General features: G+C 43.1%; 1 protein-coding gene across 1 annotated transcript; it reads left to right on the forward strand.

The window, feature by feature from the left end:
* Window positions 1–239: 239 nt before the first annotated feature.
* Window positions 240–10518, forward strand: sccpdhb (saccharopine dehydrogenase b). Its single transcript, XM_072681277.1, has 12 exons — window positions 240–561; window positions 3191–3300; window positions 3472–3552; window positions 3724–3853; window positions 6095–6144; window positions 6671–6801; window positions 7012–7129; window positions 8321–8440; window positions 8952–9008; window positions 9134–9245; window positions 9354–9435; window positions 9558–10518. Exons 1-12 carry the CDS (start codon window positions 360–362, stop codon window positions 9661–9663), a joined length of 1299 nt encoding a protein of 432 aa, XP_072537378.1. The 5' UTR covers window positions 240–359; the 3' UTR covers window positions 9664–10518.
* The last annotated feature ends 3370 nt before the right edge of the window (window positions 10519–13888 follow it).

Consider the following 13888-nt stretch of genomic DNA (forward strand, 5'->3'; position numbering starts at 1 on the left):
TCAGATATTGCTTAATGCAGATAATACCAGCACCAATAAGGGTCAGATAAAGTGTAGTTATTAATATAATAAATGTAATCAGTGGAAATTCAGAGTTGGGAGTGTAGCTTGAATATAAACACCAAACACTTTCCATTCAGGACAGGGGCGCTGCAATAGTAACCTCACCCCTCTAGATGGCGCTCTATAACCAGCTGAGCAGCTTGTAGACTGTTCCAGCATGCGGGCTTGTTGTGTGTAATCCGATTTGACTTCCCTGTCCTGCATGGAGTGAAACTCCGTCTCGGTTTCCACCCTGAATTCTGCATCAACCTCTCCTCGTCCTCTCAGCTCCACCCGGCTCTGGAAGGCTGGCCTCGATGGCGACGGGCTCGCGGTCACGAGGCGAGAGGCCCTATCATATAATCGTGTTCGGAGCTTCGGGCTTCACGGGCCGGTTTGTGCTTGAGGAAGTGGCGAGAGCGGCGTCGGCAGGGCTTGGAGGGACGTTAAGATGGGCCATAGCTGGAAGAAACCGCGGCAGGCTGGAGAGAGTCCTGCATCAGGCTGCTCAAGACCTCAGTACGTGCTGGACTGCTGGGGCTGCAGGCTGTTTGTCTTAAGATCCCCCCCCCCCCTCGCTTTTTTTTTTTTTTTTAGTAAAATAGAATATTAATGGCACTTATGGCTTTAATTTGCATGAATGCAAAGGAACATGAAGTGTGTTTCCACTATGAGGTGTTAATGTAGTGCTGGTGGCCAGATTACCAGCGTTCAATAGGCAACTACAGCGTCCCAGACATACCCCGCTAGTTAATGCACTCCTATGGCCGTGCACTGTCTGCACCCATGTAGGATTTGGCGTGGTAGTGTGAGGTTTGGGACACTGCTGCTTTTTTGCAGGGTGTTTTTATTATTTATTTATTTATTTAAACCAGAATGATTAAAGGAGCAGTAGGTGATTCCAGAATAACTGAGAAACCTGTAAAGGACATCCACTATGCATTTTGTTTGAAACAGGGACGTGAACACCTACACTCATAAATCCAGGAGTGAAACTGCTTTTATTTAGCTAATTCTTTTTCTAATTAAACACAGCATATGTAATCACTAATTATATTATCAGCATAAATTGCAGTAAAAAGTAACAGCCTGGGAAACTAAACCCGAGGCATAAAGGATAGACTGTTTTCTGCTTCCAGGCCAAAAACACTGACAAGCATGGAGTAGCAAGCCTAATGTACAAGCCAACTTATTGTAGTCGTTCATAATGGCAAACAGAATACACTGTATGCAAAGCATACCTCATGCTAACTAACCCATATCGACGCCGTCCAATGAAAAACGTGCATCTGTGAAAGGGTGACTTTACAGGAGAAGGCAACGTAATGAGTTTATGCCGAGTGATTTAGAGCATTTTTGTTGGTCTATTCATTCAGAATGGTTTACACAGGGTACAGAGCAGCTGCAGGGTTCAAACCATGGAGATACATGTTTTTCATTGGACAGCAGCGATATGTAAATAAGCATAAATAACTAAACAAAAAAGTAATGGAAATTTAGCATACTACCCTCCCTCCCAATGTAAAGAATAAACAGAAAAATAGAAATGGGCCATAGATAGCCCTCTTTGCTACCACTGGCTTGTAATTTGTGTAACTATATGCTTACATTAATGCTGCCTAGTGTTTAAACAAGTGTTTCTCACACACTGGCTGGGTTTAACACTATGGTTCACTGTGTTTGTGGTTTATTCATTGATTTATTGATTGAGTGATTGATTACATTGTCCTCATGGTATGCAGGGTCTGGCTGTTAACTGCAGTAAATCGCAGCTGAAATCTATGTAATTGTTTTTTTTTTTTTTAATTATAGCTTATAATTTTTAATTGTAGCTGTTCTCTACACTAATAGTTCTGAACGGATTAGTTGAATTTTATTGCTTGAGTTGTGTTGCTTAGAATAAGCTCTTATTTTACATTGGCTCATTTTGGAGATACGTTGTTCATTGGACAGCAAAAGTATGCAATTTCCTAAGAGCTTTGTATAGTTTTGAAAATGCCGTTTCAACTCCATAAAACCTAAATAATAGGTTATATCACTAATGCCGTAATAACAAGGTACTCCAGTGACCCCGTGATATATTTGGAAAATATTGTACTGTTTAATTTGATCAGTATCGAGCAGCACTTTGTAAATCCAGGCCTATCATTGCTCTGTGGACATGCACTTTTTCTAAGTCTGAACAGACAGCCATAGAGAGATTAGGGATTAAAATGCTTGAGCAGATTTTTTTGTATTGAGATTATATCATAGGATTATTGGGGGAGGGAATAGACGGTCATTGACTGAGCACAGAGTATTTGCGCAATCCTCTGATCATTTCAAATTGCCTGGATTGACGAACCATGCTTTATCATCCTCTTGGAGAATCAGAGGCTTGTGCTTTACAGTTTGGAACAATAGCCAGGCCTGATGTCCCACAAAGGTTGTGATTATTAGTAGTTCAGTGCCAGGATACTGATCATTTATTTAAAGCAAGGCTTAAGCAATGATGTGTAAATCAGTAATAATGTTTTATCATCAATCATTTCAACCCCCCCCCCCTCCCCTCCTAAAAGGGGGTTTCTTTAAGAGTTAGAGAATACGAGGTCTGCACGAGGTCTTTATACCACCACAAGGTTTCACTATTGTTGTGAGTCAAAGAACTGAGTAAAGCCTTCAGAATGTTCTAAAATGAATGTTTTTAACACGGGTATATATTTGGTAATCCTTAATGTCATACTGATGGTTAAATATACTGTTTATAAAACTAGTAACCGGAGGTCATAAAATACACTGTGGATACAGATAATATTTGAATCTGCTCACCTTTTTCTGAGAGACTTTTGAGAGAAACAGAACCATCGCTGAAAGCAAACGTACTAAAGTAAGCAGTGTTCTGAGCCTGGAGTAGCAACGATAGCGATGCTTTCTGCTTCTTACATATCAGGGAAGCACCAACATCATTTAAAAGCTGTTATTTTATGGTCAAATATCATGTAATGTTGCTTTAAAGAATCAAATAGGACATTGGGTTGGAGAGTTGGCTATGTTAACTGTTGTCAAATTGTATCGGCCTTGTAATGAAGCATGGTTTAGTTTCCCCTGACTTAGTAATGGACGTAATGCGCATAGACTTGAGCTGTCCTAACACCTCAGTGTTCCCAAGGTAAACCAGAGCTGAGGAGTGTGGAGATCATTGTGGCAGATGTGGCTCAGCCTGAGTCGTTGGAAATCATGTGCAAGCAAGGCGTCGTTGTCCTGAATTGCGTGGGGCCGGTAAGTTGCATTGCACGTTGGAGAAGGAGGGCAATTTACACGTCTATAGAGTGTTTCCATTCCCAAGGGTCCTGGGGTTGAAATGGTCAATAAGATGTTTGCTCTGAACCCTGCTATCTGCAGAGTGCAGAATCCAATTGGAAGTCTTGATTGGCCTCACTCTCCTTCCAGTACAGGTTCTACGGAGAGCCGGTGGTGAAGGCCTGCATAGACAACGGGGCTCACTACATTGACATCTGTGGAGAACCACAGGTAAATCGTGTTATCAAGTGCAGAGTCATCATGCTTTTTTTATTTCTGTGTGCTATTTATGCCGGTGTTTGTTCTCCAGTTTACATATTAAACACTGTACACTGTTGTTTATCTTTATGGGAGTGTACACAGGTAAACTCGGATAACAGATGATGTTGCAAATGTTTTTAGTTTTTAGAAGGGGTGCAGCTGAAGTACCACAGCAAAGCTCAGGAAGAGGGAGTGTATGTCATTGGTAGCTGTGGCTTTGACTCCATCCCAGCCGATATGGGCATGCTTTACACAAGAAGCCAGTTCAAAGGTAGGTTGTGTGCGAGTGTGTGTTCATATGTACATATAATGTACAATTTCTTTTTTGCTTCGAAAAATGTCCTGTCTTTGTAGGAAAACCTGAGGGAAAGAGTAATAACCAACATTACAGCTTTTTTGGGTTACGTTTAGGGCATTGAAAACTCATATCAAGGTACTTGCATATACGCTGATAGTGGGGGAGCAGTGGGGGAGGTATCTACCAATGGTGGTCAGAAGAAGGACAAAATATAAGGCAGTGAGAGGGTATTGGCAATTAATGCCACCCCGTCTGGACCTTGGAGCAATTGTTTTTTTTTGGGGGGGGGGAAATCACATGGATAGTCACATACTTGTGCTTTGTTTACCTGGGGAAGTGGTGACCCCACAATATGGCATAAAGACAAGCTGATGGTGGAGGTTCTGATTGAAAACCTGAGGTCCAAGCTTTCATGTAGATGTCTATTTGACACATGCCATAAACATAATTGTGGACTAGGTACACCACTTCATGGCAGTGGTTTTCCCAATGGAATAATACCCCCTGACACACTGCACACGTTGTTTGTTAACAATTTAAATGGTGAAGAGTCTGGCTACAAAATTCCCCAGATCTTAGTATGATTGAACATCCGGAACAACAGTACCGGTCCACGGCAGCTCAGACTTTCCACTTACAGGGCTTAAAAGATATACTGCTACTGTCTTGGTGCCAGATACCACAGAATGCCTTTAGACATCTTGTAGAGTCCTTAATCTGGCAGATCGAACCTTTTTTTTGGGGACAGACAGAATATAGGCATTAATCATAATGTTTTGGCTCATCAGGTATGTAATACCTATGGACATACAGTACAGGGTGCTGTGCAAAGATCTTGAGTTCTGTCCACATTAATTCTGATATTATTGAAAAGCTTTTCTCTGCATTTTGGCCTCATGTCTATACGTCACTGAAAACTAGCTGAGCGAGCTCTTTGCTATTTTGTTAAGCTGCAGAGCATTAAGAAACAATGGTGGCCCGGCTATTTAGAGCGCCCTGCTATTGACGACAGGGTTCTGGGTTTCATACCCAGTCTCGGCAAGCTGCCACTGTTGGGCCTTTAAGCAAGGCCCTTCACCCTCTCTGCTCCCTGGGCACCGCAGCCATGTCTGCCCATTGCTCTGGGCACATATGTGCACAGTTACTGTGTATGTTTGATCGCTAGTGTGAATCTGTGTGTGTTCACTGCATGGGTATTCCATCTGTGTCCAAAACTAATGGTCATATGGTTGTTGTGTCTTCCCTGTTTATGACCGACAAGAATTTGCTGTGTTCAGTTATTAAATCCACTAATTTACAAATATTAAAAATGTCTCAGTGAGATTTTACTTCTTTATTATTAATAAAGTCAGATTAAAGCAAAAAATAAATCATACATTCATAAATCAAATAAAAGTTAGAAATTATAGACAATCTCTACTTCTATGCCGGATCAGATCTGTGTCTGCATTTTAGTGACAGCAGCCTAGCCATGGCAACATAAACAACCCCAGGGCAGCTAGCTATAGATTGTGGCACTGTATGTTCTGTGCAGTGCACTCACATTTTTCTTCTTCATTCATTCACTGCGAAGATTTTTGTTATAAAACCAATCAAGATACATGTAGGCATGACCCTGGCTAAGCAATTTTATATTTTAGGAAACTAAAATGTAACATTTGAATGCAGTAAAAAGTCCCATGAAATTCTTGTTTCGGGTATTGCTTGAGCTAGTTAGCTCAGGTTGAGTTCCAGATTTCTCCTCAAAGCATCTAGCAAATGCATAGATTTATTCATATCCACCAGCAGCTCATCTCAATTGCCTTACTCAAGGGTTGATTACCCCAAGTAGGAAATAAAGAACACCAACACTTGTGTATAAAACTCCAAAAGCAAACTTGTGCTGAATAAAGGGGTTCAGTACAACTTTATTTGTCTATTCCTTATCATCCTTATTCTGCTTAGTCATTGTTATTTTAAACAATTCAAATAAAACTAATAGATATCCAGTGTATTTTTTTACTCAACTCCTTAGCAGAAGATGTGCAGCTGTATGCAGTGTGTTAAAATTAGGACCATCTGTACCTTCTGTTGCACTTTAGCTGACCTTTTGACCGTTACTCAATATGATATCAGTCCTGCTTGATGGTTGTGTTTTTGCTAAACTGGTTAGTGTGTGAATAAGACAAATGCATACAGTGTCTTGCTTTGCTAACCTACATTTTTATCTAATAGGGACCCTTACTGCTGTGGAGAGCTTTTTAACCGTCAGCACGGGACCAGAGGTGAGCGGAGAGCTTCTCTAAAGCTATTTCTAACCCAGGCCAGCTTGCCAGGTGTGGATTAAGGGAATTCACGTTTGAAAGCAGAACCTCTTCTTGCATGACTCTGTATGAAGATGCTTCCAGCTAGATCTCATTTGATCTGCTATTAAACTAGTCATATAAGAGAATCCAAGAATTCCAAGTTGCATCTGCTCGTGAATAATGTATGAATGTTGGTAAAGCCATCAGGGCCCTGCACTGGATTTTGGAAATTGCAGTTTGACAAGACACTGATTATTTTCAGCTGTGCTCTCTTATTTATTAAGCATGACAAGAATCCATTATCTTAACAATTAATAAGTATTTTATACAAATTGTTAAACCTAAAATACTAATAGGCACCTTCTCCAATTGTTTATAAATCATTGGCTTTTTATGATTAATAAAGCACTTATAGCAGGTTGTTTGAATTGGGTCCAGTGATTTGTCCTGGCTTGAGGCACGCAGAACATTTGGCTGATCTTCAGCTGTCTGCCTTCTTCATCAGGGGGGTTGTGGCCATGACGCAACGTGGCAGTCCGCCATCTTTGGCTTTGCAGACAGCACTAGTCTCAGAAGCCTGAGGAAGAAGTTTGGTCATAAACCTCTGCCTGTTGTGGGAGCTGCCATTAAAAAGAGGTATTAAGTTTAACCATGTCTGATAAAGAGTCCATCAAAGACTTAAGTGTTTTTTGTAGTATATATTTTAGTAGTAATCAACTGATACTGTACTAATTTAAATGATAAATCAAACAATTTGTAACACTGTTTGCTGGTGTCACTTGCATAGTATACTGTATATATGAATATGGCTCTGGTGTTTTGTGTGTGTTCTCTTGTGTTTTGTAGAGGTTCTCTTTTCTACAGTAAAGAGATCGAGCAGTATTCCATTCCCTTCATGGGTTCTGACCCCTCAGTGGTGAGGAGGACCCAGCGCTACCTGCACCAGGAGCACCAGCAGTCCCCTGTGAGCCTACTAATTCACTGACATTAGCTTCAGCTATGTTGCTTCTCGACTGCCCTATCATTCACCCACATGTACAATACAGACGTAGACACATTAAACATTAGCTTATGCATGTATGCATATACATAAAAACCAAATTTGTCTCTTTCTGATGGTAGATGCCATACATTGACATCGACTGTGGTAAGAGCTACCTGTAGATCCTGCAATGATATTTCAGGACTGTTGGAGACTTCTTTACACATTTTATGGTCTGTTGTTGGCCTGCTAGGACAGCCTGACCTGGCAATGTTTTTAAATCCCTTCCCAGACTCCTCTGCATCTACAACCTTCTTTCTGAAGGCCTCAGGGAGCTTTTTGGATCTGGCCATTGTGATATGATGAAGTTAATACGAGTTAATAGCTCCTCCAGAATCTTCTCTAACCATGTCCTAATCATCTGTAATCACCTGAGTCTATTTTTACTTAGATAAAAATAAATAAATACATTTCTTCACAGGAAAATTGGATTTCTGTTAATTGCATTTCACATGATTTATGATTAAGACATTTATTTGCCACACAGATTTTGGGCCACTTTTACCTTTCACTAGGTGACCCTCTCCTGACCTGCTGTACTACCTGTTAATAAAGTGTTCACTCACCTCCACTACTCTGTCCACTATCTAACATATTCTTAGACTGGTCCTCTTCACCTATTATCGAGAGTAAAGGGTTGTATGGAGAGATCAGATGCTGTGCATGATTCATGCCCCTTGTGATTCAGCTCTGTTCTCTCGTATCTCTTTAGAGGTGGTTGGGAGTGATGTCAGTAAGCTTGTGAGGCTGCTGACTGAGCGCTCATCTTGCTGATGACTAAAACTATAGATTGATTGTATTTAACTCCTTACAAACCTCAAAGAAATGACTCACCAGGTCCAGACTTCCATTCCTCACTCTCAGACCCAAAACCTTTGTTCATGTAATGTACGTGAAGACAAAAAGGCATCAAATGCATTGTGTGTGGTTATGCTATTTCGCAGTCTTCTGCATGGGTGATACTTACTCAGGTGATGCATTCATCTGAACTGAAGGCCTTGTTAAGGGAATTTAGGCTGCTACACAGTCGACACCAGTAGAAAGCTGTGCGTGCTCCCTTGTTGGCTATTCTTTAGAAGTGATGGTAATTTCTCTTTGTAATTTCACTCTCAGGTTCAGTATGCTGCCTATGTTTGTATCGGTGGAGCATTCTCTGTGTTGAAGACCCTCTTTGCAGGCCTGATGTTTTGGCTCATGACCAAATTCAGTATTGGCAGGAGTGTACTAATTCAGGTACGTATTGCTGTGTTTTGCCGATTATCCCACAAACTACAAACGTCCATCTTAACTTCTAGCAGTTAGTGTGAGTGAGCTCCTAAAGGCCCAAACTTCACTAGATAGAGTTCACTATTGTGCAGTCCCACTAACTAGCCACAATGAGCTTTCTCTAATTGAGCAAATTCACTGTTTTGTAGTTGTATAAAACATACTGCTTTGCTACCCAGTAATATCACACACAGAGGCAGCCACACTCAGAGATCATAGCATTTCTGACCATAAATGACCTAAACTTATGGTACTTCAGCAGCTCAGTCATTCTTTTTTCGCATCTGCTATCTATAAGGTTACCAGCATATGGAACTAACCACCTAAAACCCATTTTTCACCAGGTGCTTTAATACAGTGGTATCATGAAACTGTGACGATGTGAAACTGTATCATCCCTAATTTGGAGACGTGAACATACTAGACTTGGAGGTGTTAAATTGTGGCTCGAGTTATTAATGTTGTTGTTTATTTCTAGTTTCCAGAGATTTTCTCCTTTGGCGTGTTCTCCAAAGCTGGACCATCGAAGAAGCAGGCACGTCATTTTCATCCTAAATATCACTGCATTATCTTCTATATTACATTTTGTCCTCCACAAAAGAGCTGACCGTTACCAGAGGGGATGCTGTTTTAACAGTCCGTATTTCCGTCTCATTACAGATGGAAGGAACCTCTTTTTGCCTTTCGTTCTTTGGAGAAGGCTACTCAGATGGCTGGGATCCCTCACAGGGCAAGCCGGATGCTGCCATCACCACACAGATAAAAGGCCCAGGTATGTTTATTTTTGTTGTATTATTGCTTCAATAAAATCAAATGTGTTTTGTTACACCAATTGTTCTGAAGATTGTTTGACCCTGGTTACTGTTGCCTTGCTCTACAGAGCCTGGTTACGTTGCCACGCCAATCACCATGGTGCAGGCAGCCATCACTCTGCTCAACGAGCCGCAGTTCCTCCCAAACATGTATGTCCTTCCATCCACTTTATGACTCGAAGCACAATATGACTGAAATGGGTTCTGTAGTGATGGATGTTGTTTATGTGGCTGATGGTCAAAAATGAAAAGCTTGTCTTTTGTTTTAACAGGGGTGGTGTGTACACTCCAGGGTCTGCATTTGCAAGAACAACCTTGATCGACCGTCTCAACAAGCATGGAGTCCAGTTCTGTTTGATGAACGCTCAAAAGACATAAATAGACCTTGTCCTTAGGTGACCCCCGTTGCTATTTGTAATAATCAGAAGAGCTCGACAGTTCATCGGACCTTCATGACACCATTTTGCACACCTTGCCTCCATTAGTTCTCTGGATTATAGATTTTGTGTGCCAGCAAACCCACATAGATGCAATATCTCAATGATTGTTATTTGATACTGGTTTAAGTCAAAGTAGAACCATCCACCATATATCAGACAAAGAAATGTACAATTGTCTGCTTATACCGGATGTGGGTGATCAGCCAAGACGTGATCGATGCCCAGTTTTGGTTCTTTAGTTTAGCGCTGCTGCTATGTGGCTAATGTTGGTAAGAAACCATTAAAATAATGTTAAATCCTGCTTTAGAAAACACAAAGAAACAAAAAACACCAATGTGTGTTGTGTTTTGAACGCTGGCATGCTGGCCAACCACCATGGTGGACCCCAGCATGTCCCAAGTGTCTTTTTGAAAACCAAAATATGGCTTCCATCACCCTACTGTGGGCTTCTAGTGTTTGTTAGCGAAGTTAGCAAAGTTAGCTTCATAGACCCAGAACTTCTCTAAAGAAGGAGCATTGGTGTCCTGATCATCGGCCACATCTGCTAAGAAGAAAACGTGCGTTTTTACCCTATGTCACTATGTGAGCCATGTGCAGCTTAGTGTGAGGGGCTTTGTGTAGTTTACTGTATGTAACTGGAAATACATATGCATACATTAGAAGAATACATGTTTTTAAAATTGTTTTAGTAAAATTTCCGAAATAAATGATCATCCTTTGGCCCACTTTGGTGCTTGTGCAGTGGAGACTGCTGTGTTTTCACAGCATAGCAGGAAAGCGAACAATAAAGCAGCATAAGCATGCCCTGCCTCGCGGGTTCTTCGTATTAAAGAGCGGTTTTGCTGAAGCCAGCAGAGATGTGCTCTTTGCAAATGCTATGCAAATCCACCTCAGCGCCTCCGCCAGCTGAGTTTCGCATCTTTTTCTTAATGAAAGCAGATGCTGCTGCTCCCGTTGCGCGGATGCAATACCAAATGTCCGCCGCGAGCCGGGGACAGTTCCCCGCGCGCCCTCTCTCGCTCTGAAGAGCCGTTATTTTACGAGAGCCGAGATGACAGCAGAGGTTATTGGGTGCGCGTGCGAGCAGGGGTGGCAGCGACGTCGTTCGGGGCCTTCGCGAGGCATGCGGTGGCATTTCTGAGGTGAAGTTCGGTACTGTAGTGTTGGGGGTGGTGTGGGTGGGCGCGGAGGGGAAGCACACACGACCAGGGCAAGGTTGGAGTGCCATGACAGGCGTGCCAGAGTATGAGTCAGCCGGGAATTGTACCCCCCACCACACACACACACACACACCGCACCGCCATTCCCACTCACTTTCGTTTGAAGTCTGAACGGCTGTTTTAACCGTGTGTGTGTGTGTGTGTGCGCGCGCGCGCGTGCTTGCCTGAATAGGTGACAATGATGGTAATGAGTTAGCCTGTTAGCTTCCTCCTCCCGCTCGCGCAGGCGTTACTGAGGGGGCGGAGGAGGGTGGAGAGGGAGAGAGTGCAGTGTCGTCTCTGCTTGGAAACCGAGCCCCACCCAAATTAGCTACCCTTCTCTCTCTCTCTCTCTCTCTCTCTCTCTCTCTCTCTCTCTCTCTCTCTCTCTCTCTCTCCCCCCCCCCCCTCTTGGCTCACCTTTCTTCTCCTCCTCCCTCATTTCTTCCCCCCTCTTGCCCTCAGTCTTCCTGTTTTCCTCCCTCCCTGTAATTCCCTCTCTCAGCTTTGGTCTGTGAGAATGCCTGGCATTCGCTGTGCACTGCGAAAACCTTACATAAGCCTCCCGCCTCTCTCTCTGTCTCTCTCTCTCTCTCTTTCTTTCACGGCCTCCTCTTTGTCTCTCCTCCTCTTCTTCTTCTTCTGCGCATGACCTTTCACAGCTTGTCATGGAAGCCAGGCTCCTGTGGTAATGCATTGTTGTAAACACTAGCCATCAGAGCAGGTCCTTATGTGCTCTTCTACAGGACGTCCCAAGCGCTCCATCGTACCAGACATGTTGTATGTGTTACATAGAGAGAGAGGGAGAGAGACAGGTGTGCAGCATTGCATTTGGCCAAGGGAAGCACCAGGTGCAGAAACCTCAGGTGAGCGTGGGGGAGGTGATGAGGTACTGAGGGTTCTTCAAGGGCTGTACTAAGTGCAGTGCTTCTATATAGAACCTCAGTGGATGCTCAAATGTTTCTTTGGTTTCTTTGGGTGGCTGGTGGAAGGAACCTCTTTATATAATTTTTCTTCATAATTTCTTCCTAAACCATGCTTACGCCGTTTTTATGAAGATTCTGACAGTGTTTTCTTATTTGGGATTTGTTTGGTTTACAAGGACAATAGGATTCATCATTATAAGAGCATAGGAATTTTAAGAGAAGTCTTAGGAAGATGTTGGTAAATGGGGCTGACTAAATGTACAGGCAGAGCTGACTGGCATGTGGATCCACATGACCACCAGATCAGTAAATGTCAAATAAAGCACTAAAGAAAAGTAGTGTCCCTCAGCTATTTGGATTCAGCCGTAAAGCCCTGGCTATTACACGAACGTCTTTCGTCCAAATCGAGCACCAAACACACAGACACAGGCAAATCTTTGGATACATTTAGATGCATATATGGTAAATCATAGTGGTACTGAGACTGTGTATATGCCTGATGTATACTTTGTGTTATTAGCCTTAATAGTAGCTATACTTATATCATATGATTTTGAGGATCTGATTGCAGTCAGCATCAAGAGCGTTAGTGAGGTCAGGATTTTGGATGATCATCACCCAACCTCATCCCCAACTCCTAAACACATCCCAAAAGTACTGGATGGAGCACCATCCATCATTCCTGAGAACACAGTTCCACTGCTCCACAGCTCAATGGAGGGGGGGGGGCTGTATACACCTCTATAGCCCACCTCTGGAACTAGACCTGTTGCTAATAGGTTCATGCTTATCAGTGTCAGCATTCGGTGCAACTTAAAGTAGCTGAATTCATTTATTAGAAGGGGTGTCCACAAAGATTTGGACATGTGGTGGACATTGTATCCCAACTGCAGTTTGTAGCAATTAGTTATGGCATTGGCATTTCTGGGGGATGTGTCCCTTTAAGATGAACGTGGGCAGGTGGCGTCGGGTTAAACAGGAACCGTCCCTCCATCTGGAGGAGGCTGCTGCTCTCTCATAAATCACCATCATCCTTAATCACCTCCGCAGCGGCACAAACGCAGCCAGCCACGGCTCCTTCATCAGCCTCCCATGGTGCGGGGGAGAGAGGAAATCCTATTTACTCCTGTGCAGGAGGGGCCCGGGCTCCACACAGTCACAGTTGTATTAGCAGAAACGGGGAGAGAGAGGAGATGTGACGCTGGCTGCCCGATGCGTCTGCCCATTTCAGGAACAAAACAGAGGCATGTGCTCCGCACCGCCTTACCCTGCCAGTGTGAACAGGCATATCTGTTCACAGTACGCAAAGTAGGCTAATGTAACAGATGTCAGACAGGGACGGCATGTGGTGTGAAGACAACATTCAGAACGAGGAGTGTGCTTGTACGACTGGATGTTGTGGGGGTCCTTTTGTTATCTACCTCTTTGTGTACAGTGAGTAAGAACTGTGAGAGATGTTGCTCCATTGGCTGTCTGCTGCCTTTGTGCTCCTGAGCAAGGCCCAAAATGTGCTCCAGGGGCGCTGCAATATGGGAGCGCTATTCACAATTCCCAAGTGCAGCAACCCTGAACAACAGCAAGGAAGTACTGTTCTGTTCCCTACCATGCATAATAATAAAGGGTTTAAAATGGCTATTGCAGTCTATGTAGGCGTAGCTAACAGTACATATTCCATCATGTTTTTAGCTCATTTCGACACATATACGACTTCCTGCCCTTACTGTCTTAGCAGTCTGCACTGCCCTCGACTGTCTCGACTGTTTGTTATTTTAATGAATAATGCATGTGATCCAGGGTGAGTTGCCTCACATTGCAACACCTGTCCCCAACATCCCTCATCACCAGTGTGTGGAACTCATAGTTCAATGCGGCATTGTTCAGTGGGGTCACATTCAAAGACATTCATCTAACTGATTTAACCCAGTTCTATTTGGCACCAGTACCTATAAATGACTTTGTTGACATCCCCTGTGAGAGTTTCATAGTGACTTGCAGTGATTATGAACATGTTTTTCACTCCTTATCCAGCATCAACCAC

Source organism: Salminus brasiliensis, chromosome 1, assembly GCF_030463535.1.
Source record: "Salminus brasiliensis chromosome 1, fSalBra1.hap2, whole genome shotgun sequence".
Classification (NCBI taxonomy): Eukaryota; Metazoa; Chordata; class Actinopteri; order Characiformes; family Bryconidae; genus Salminus; species Salminus brasiliensis.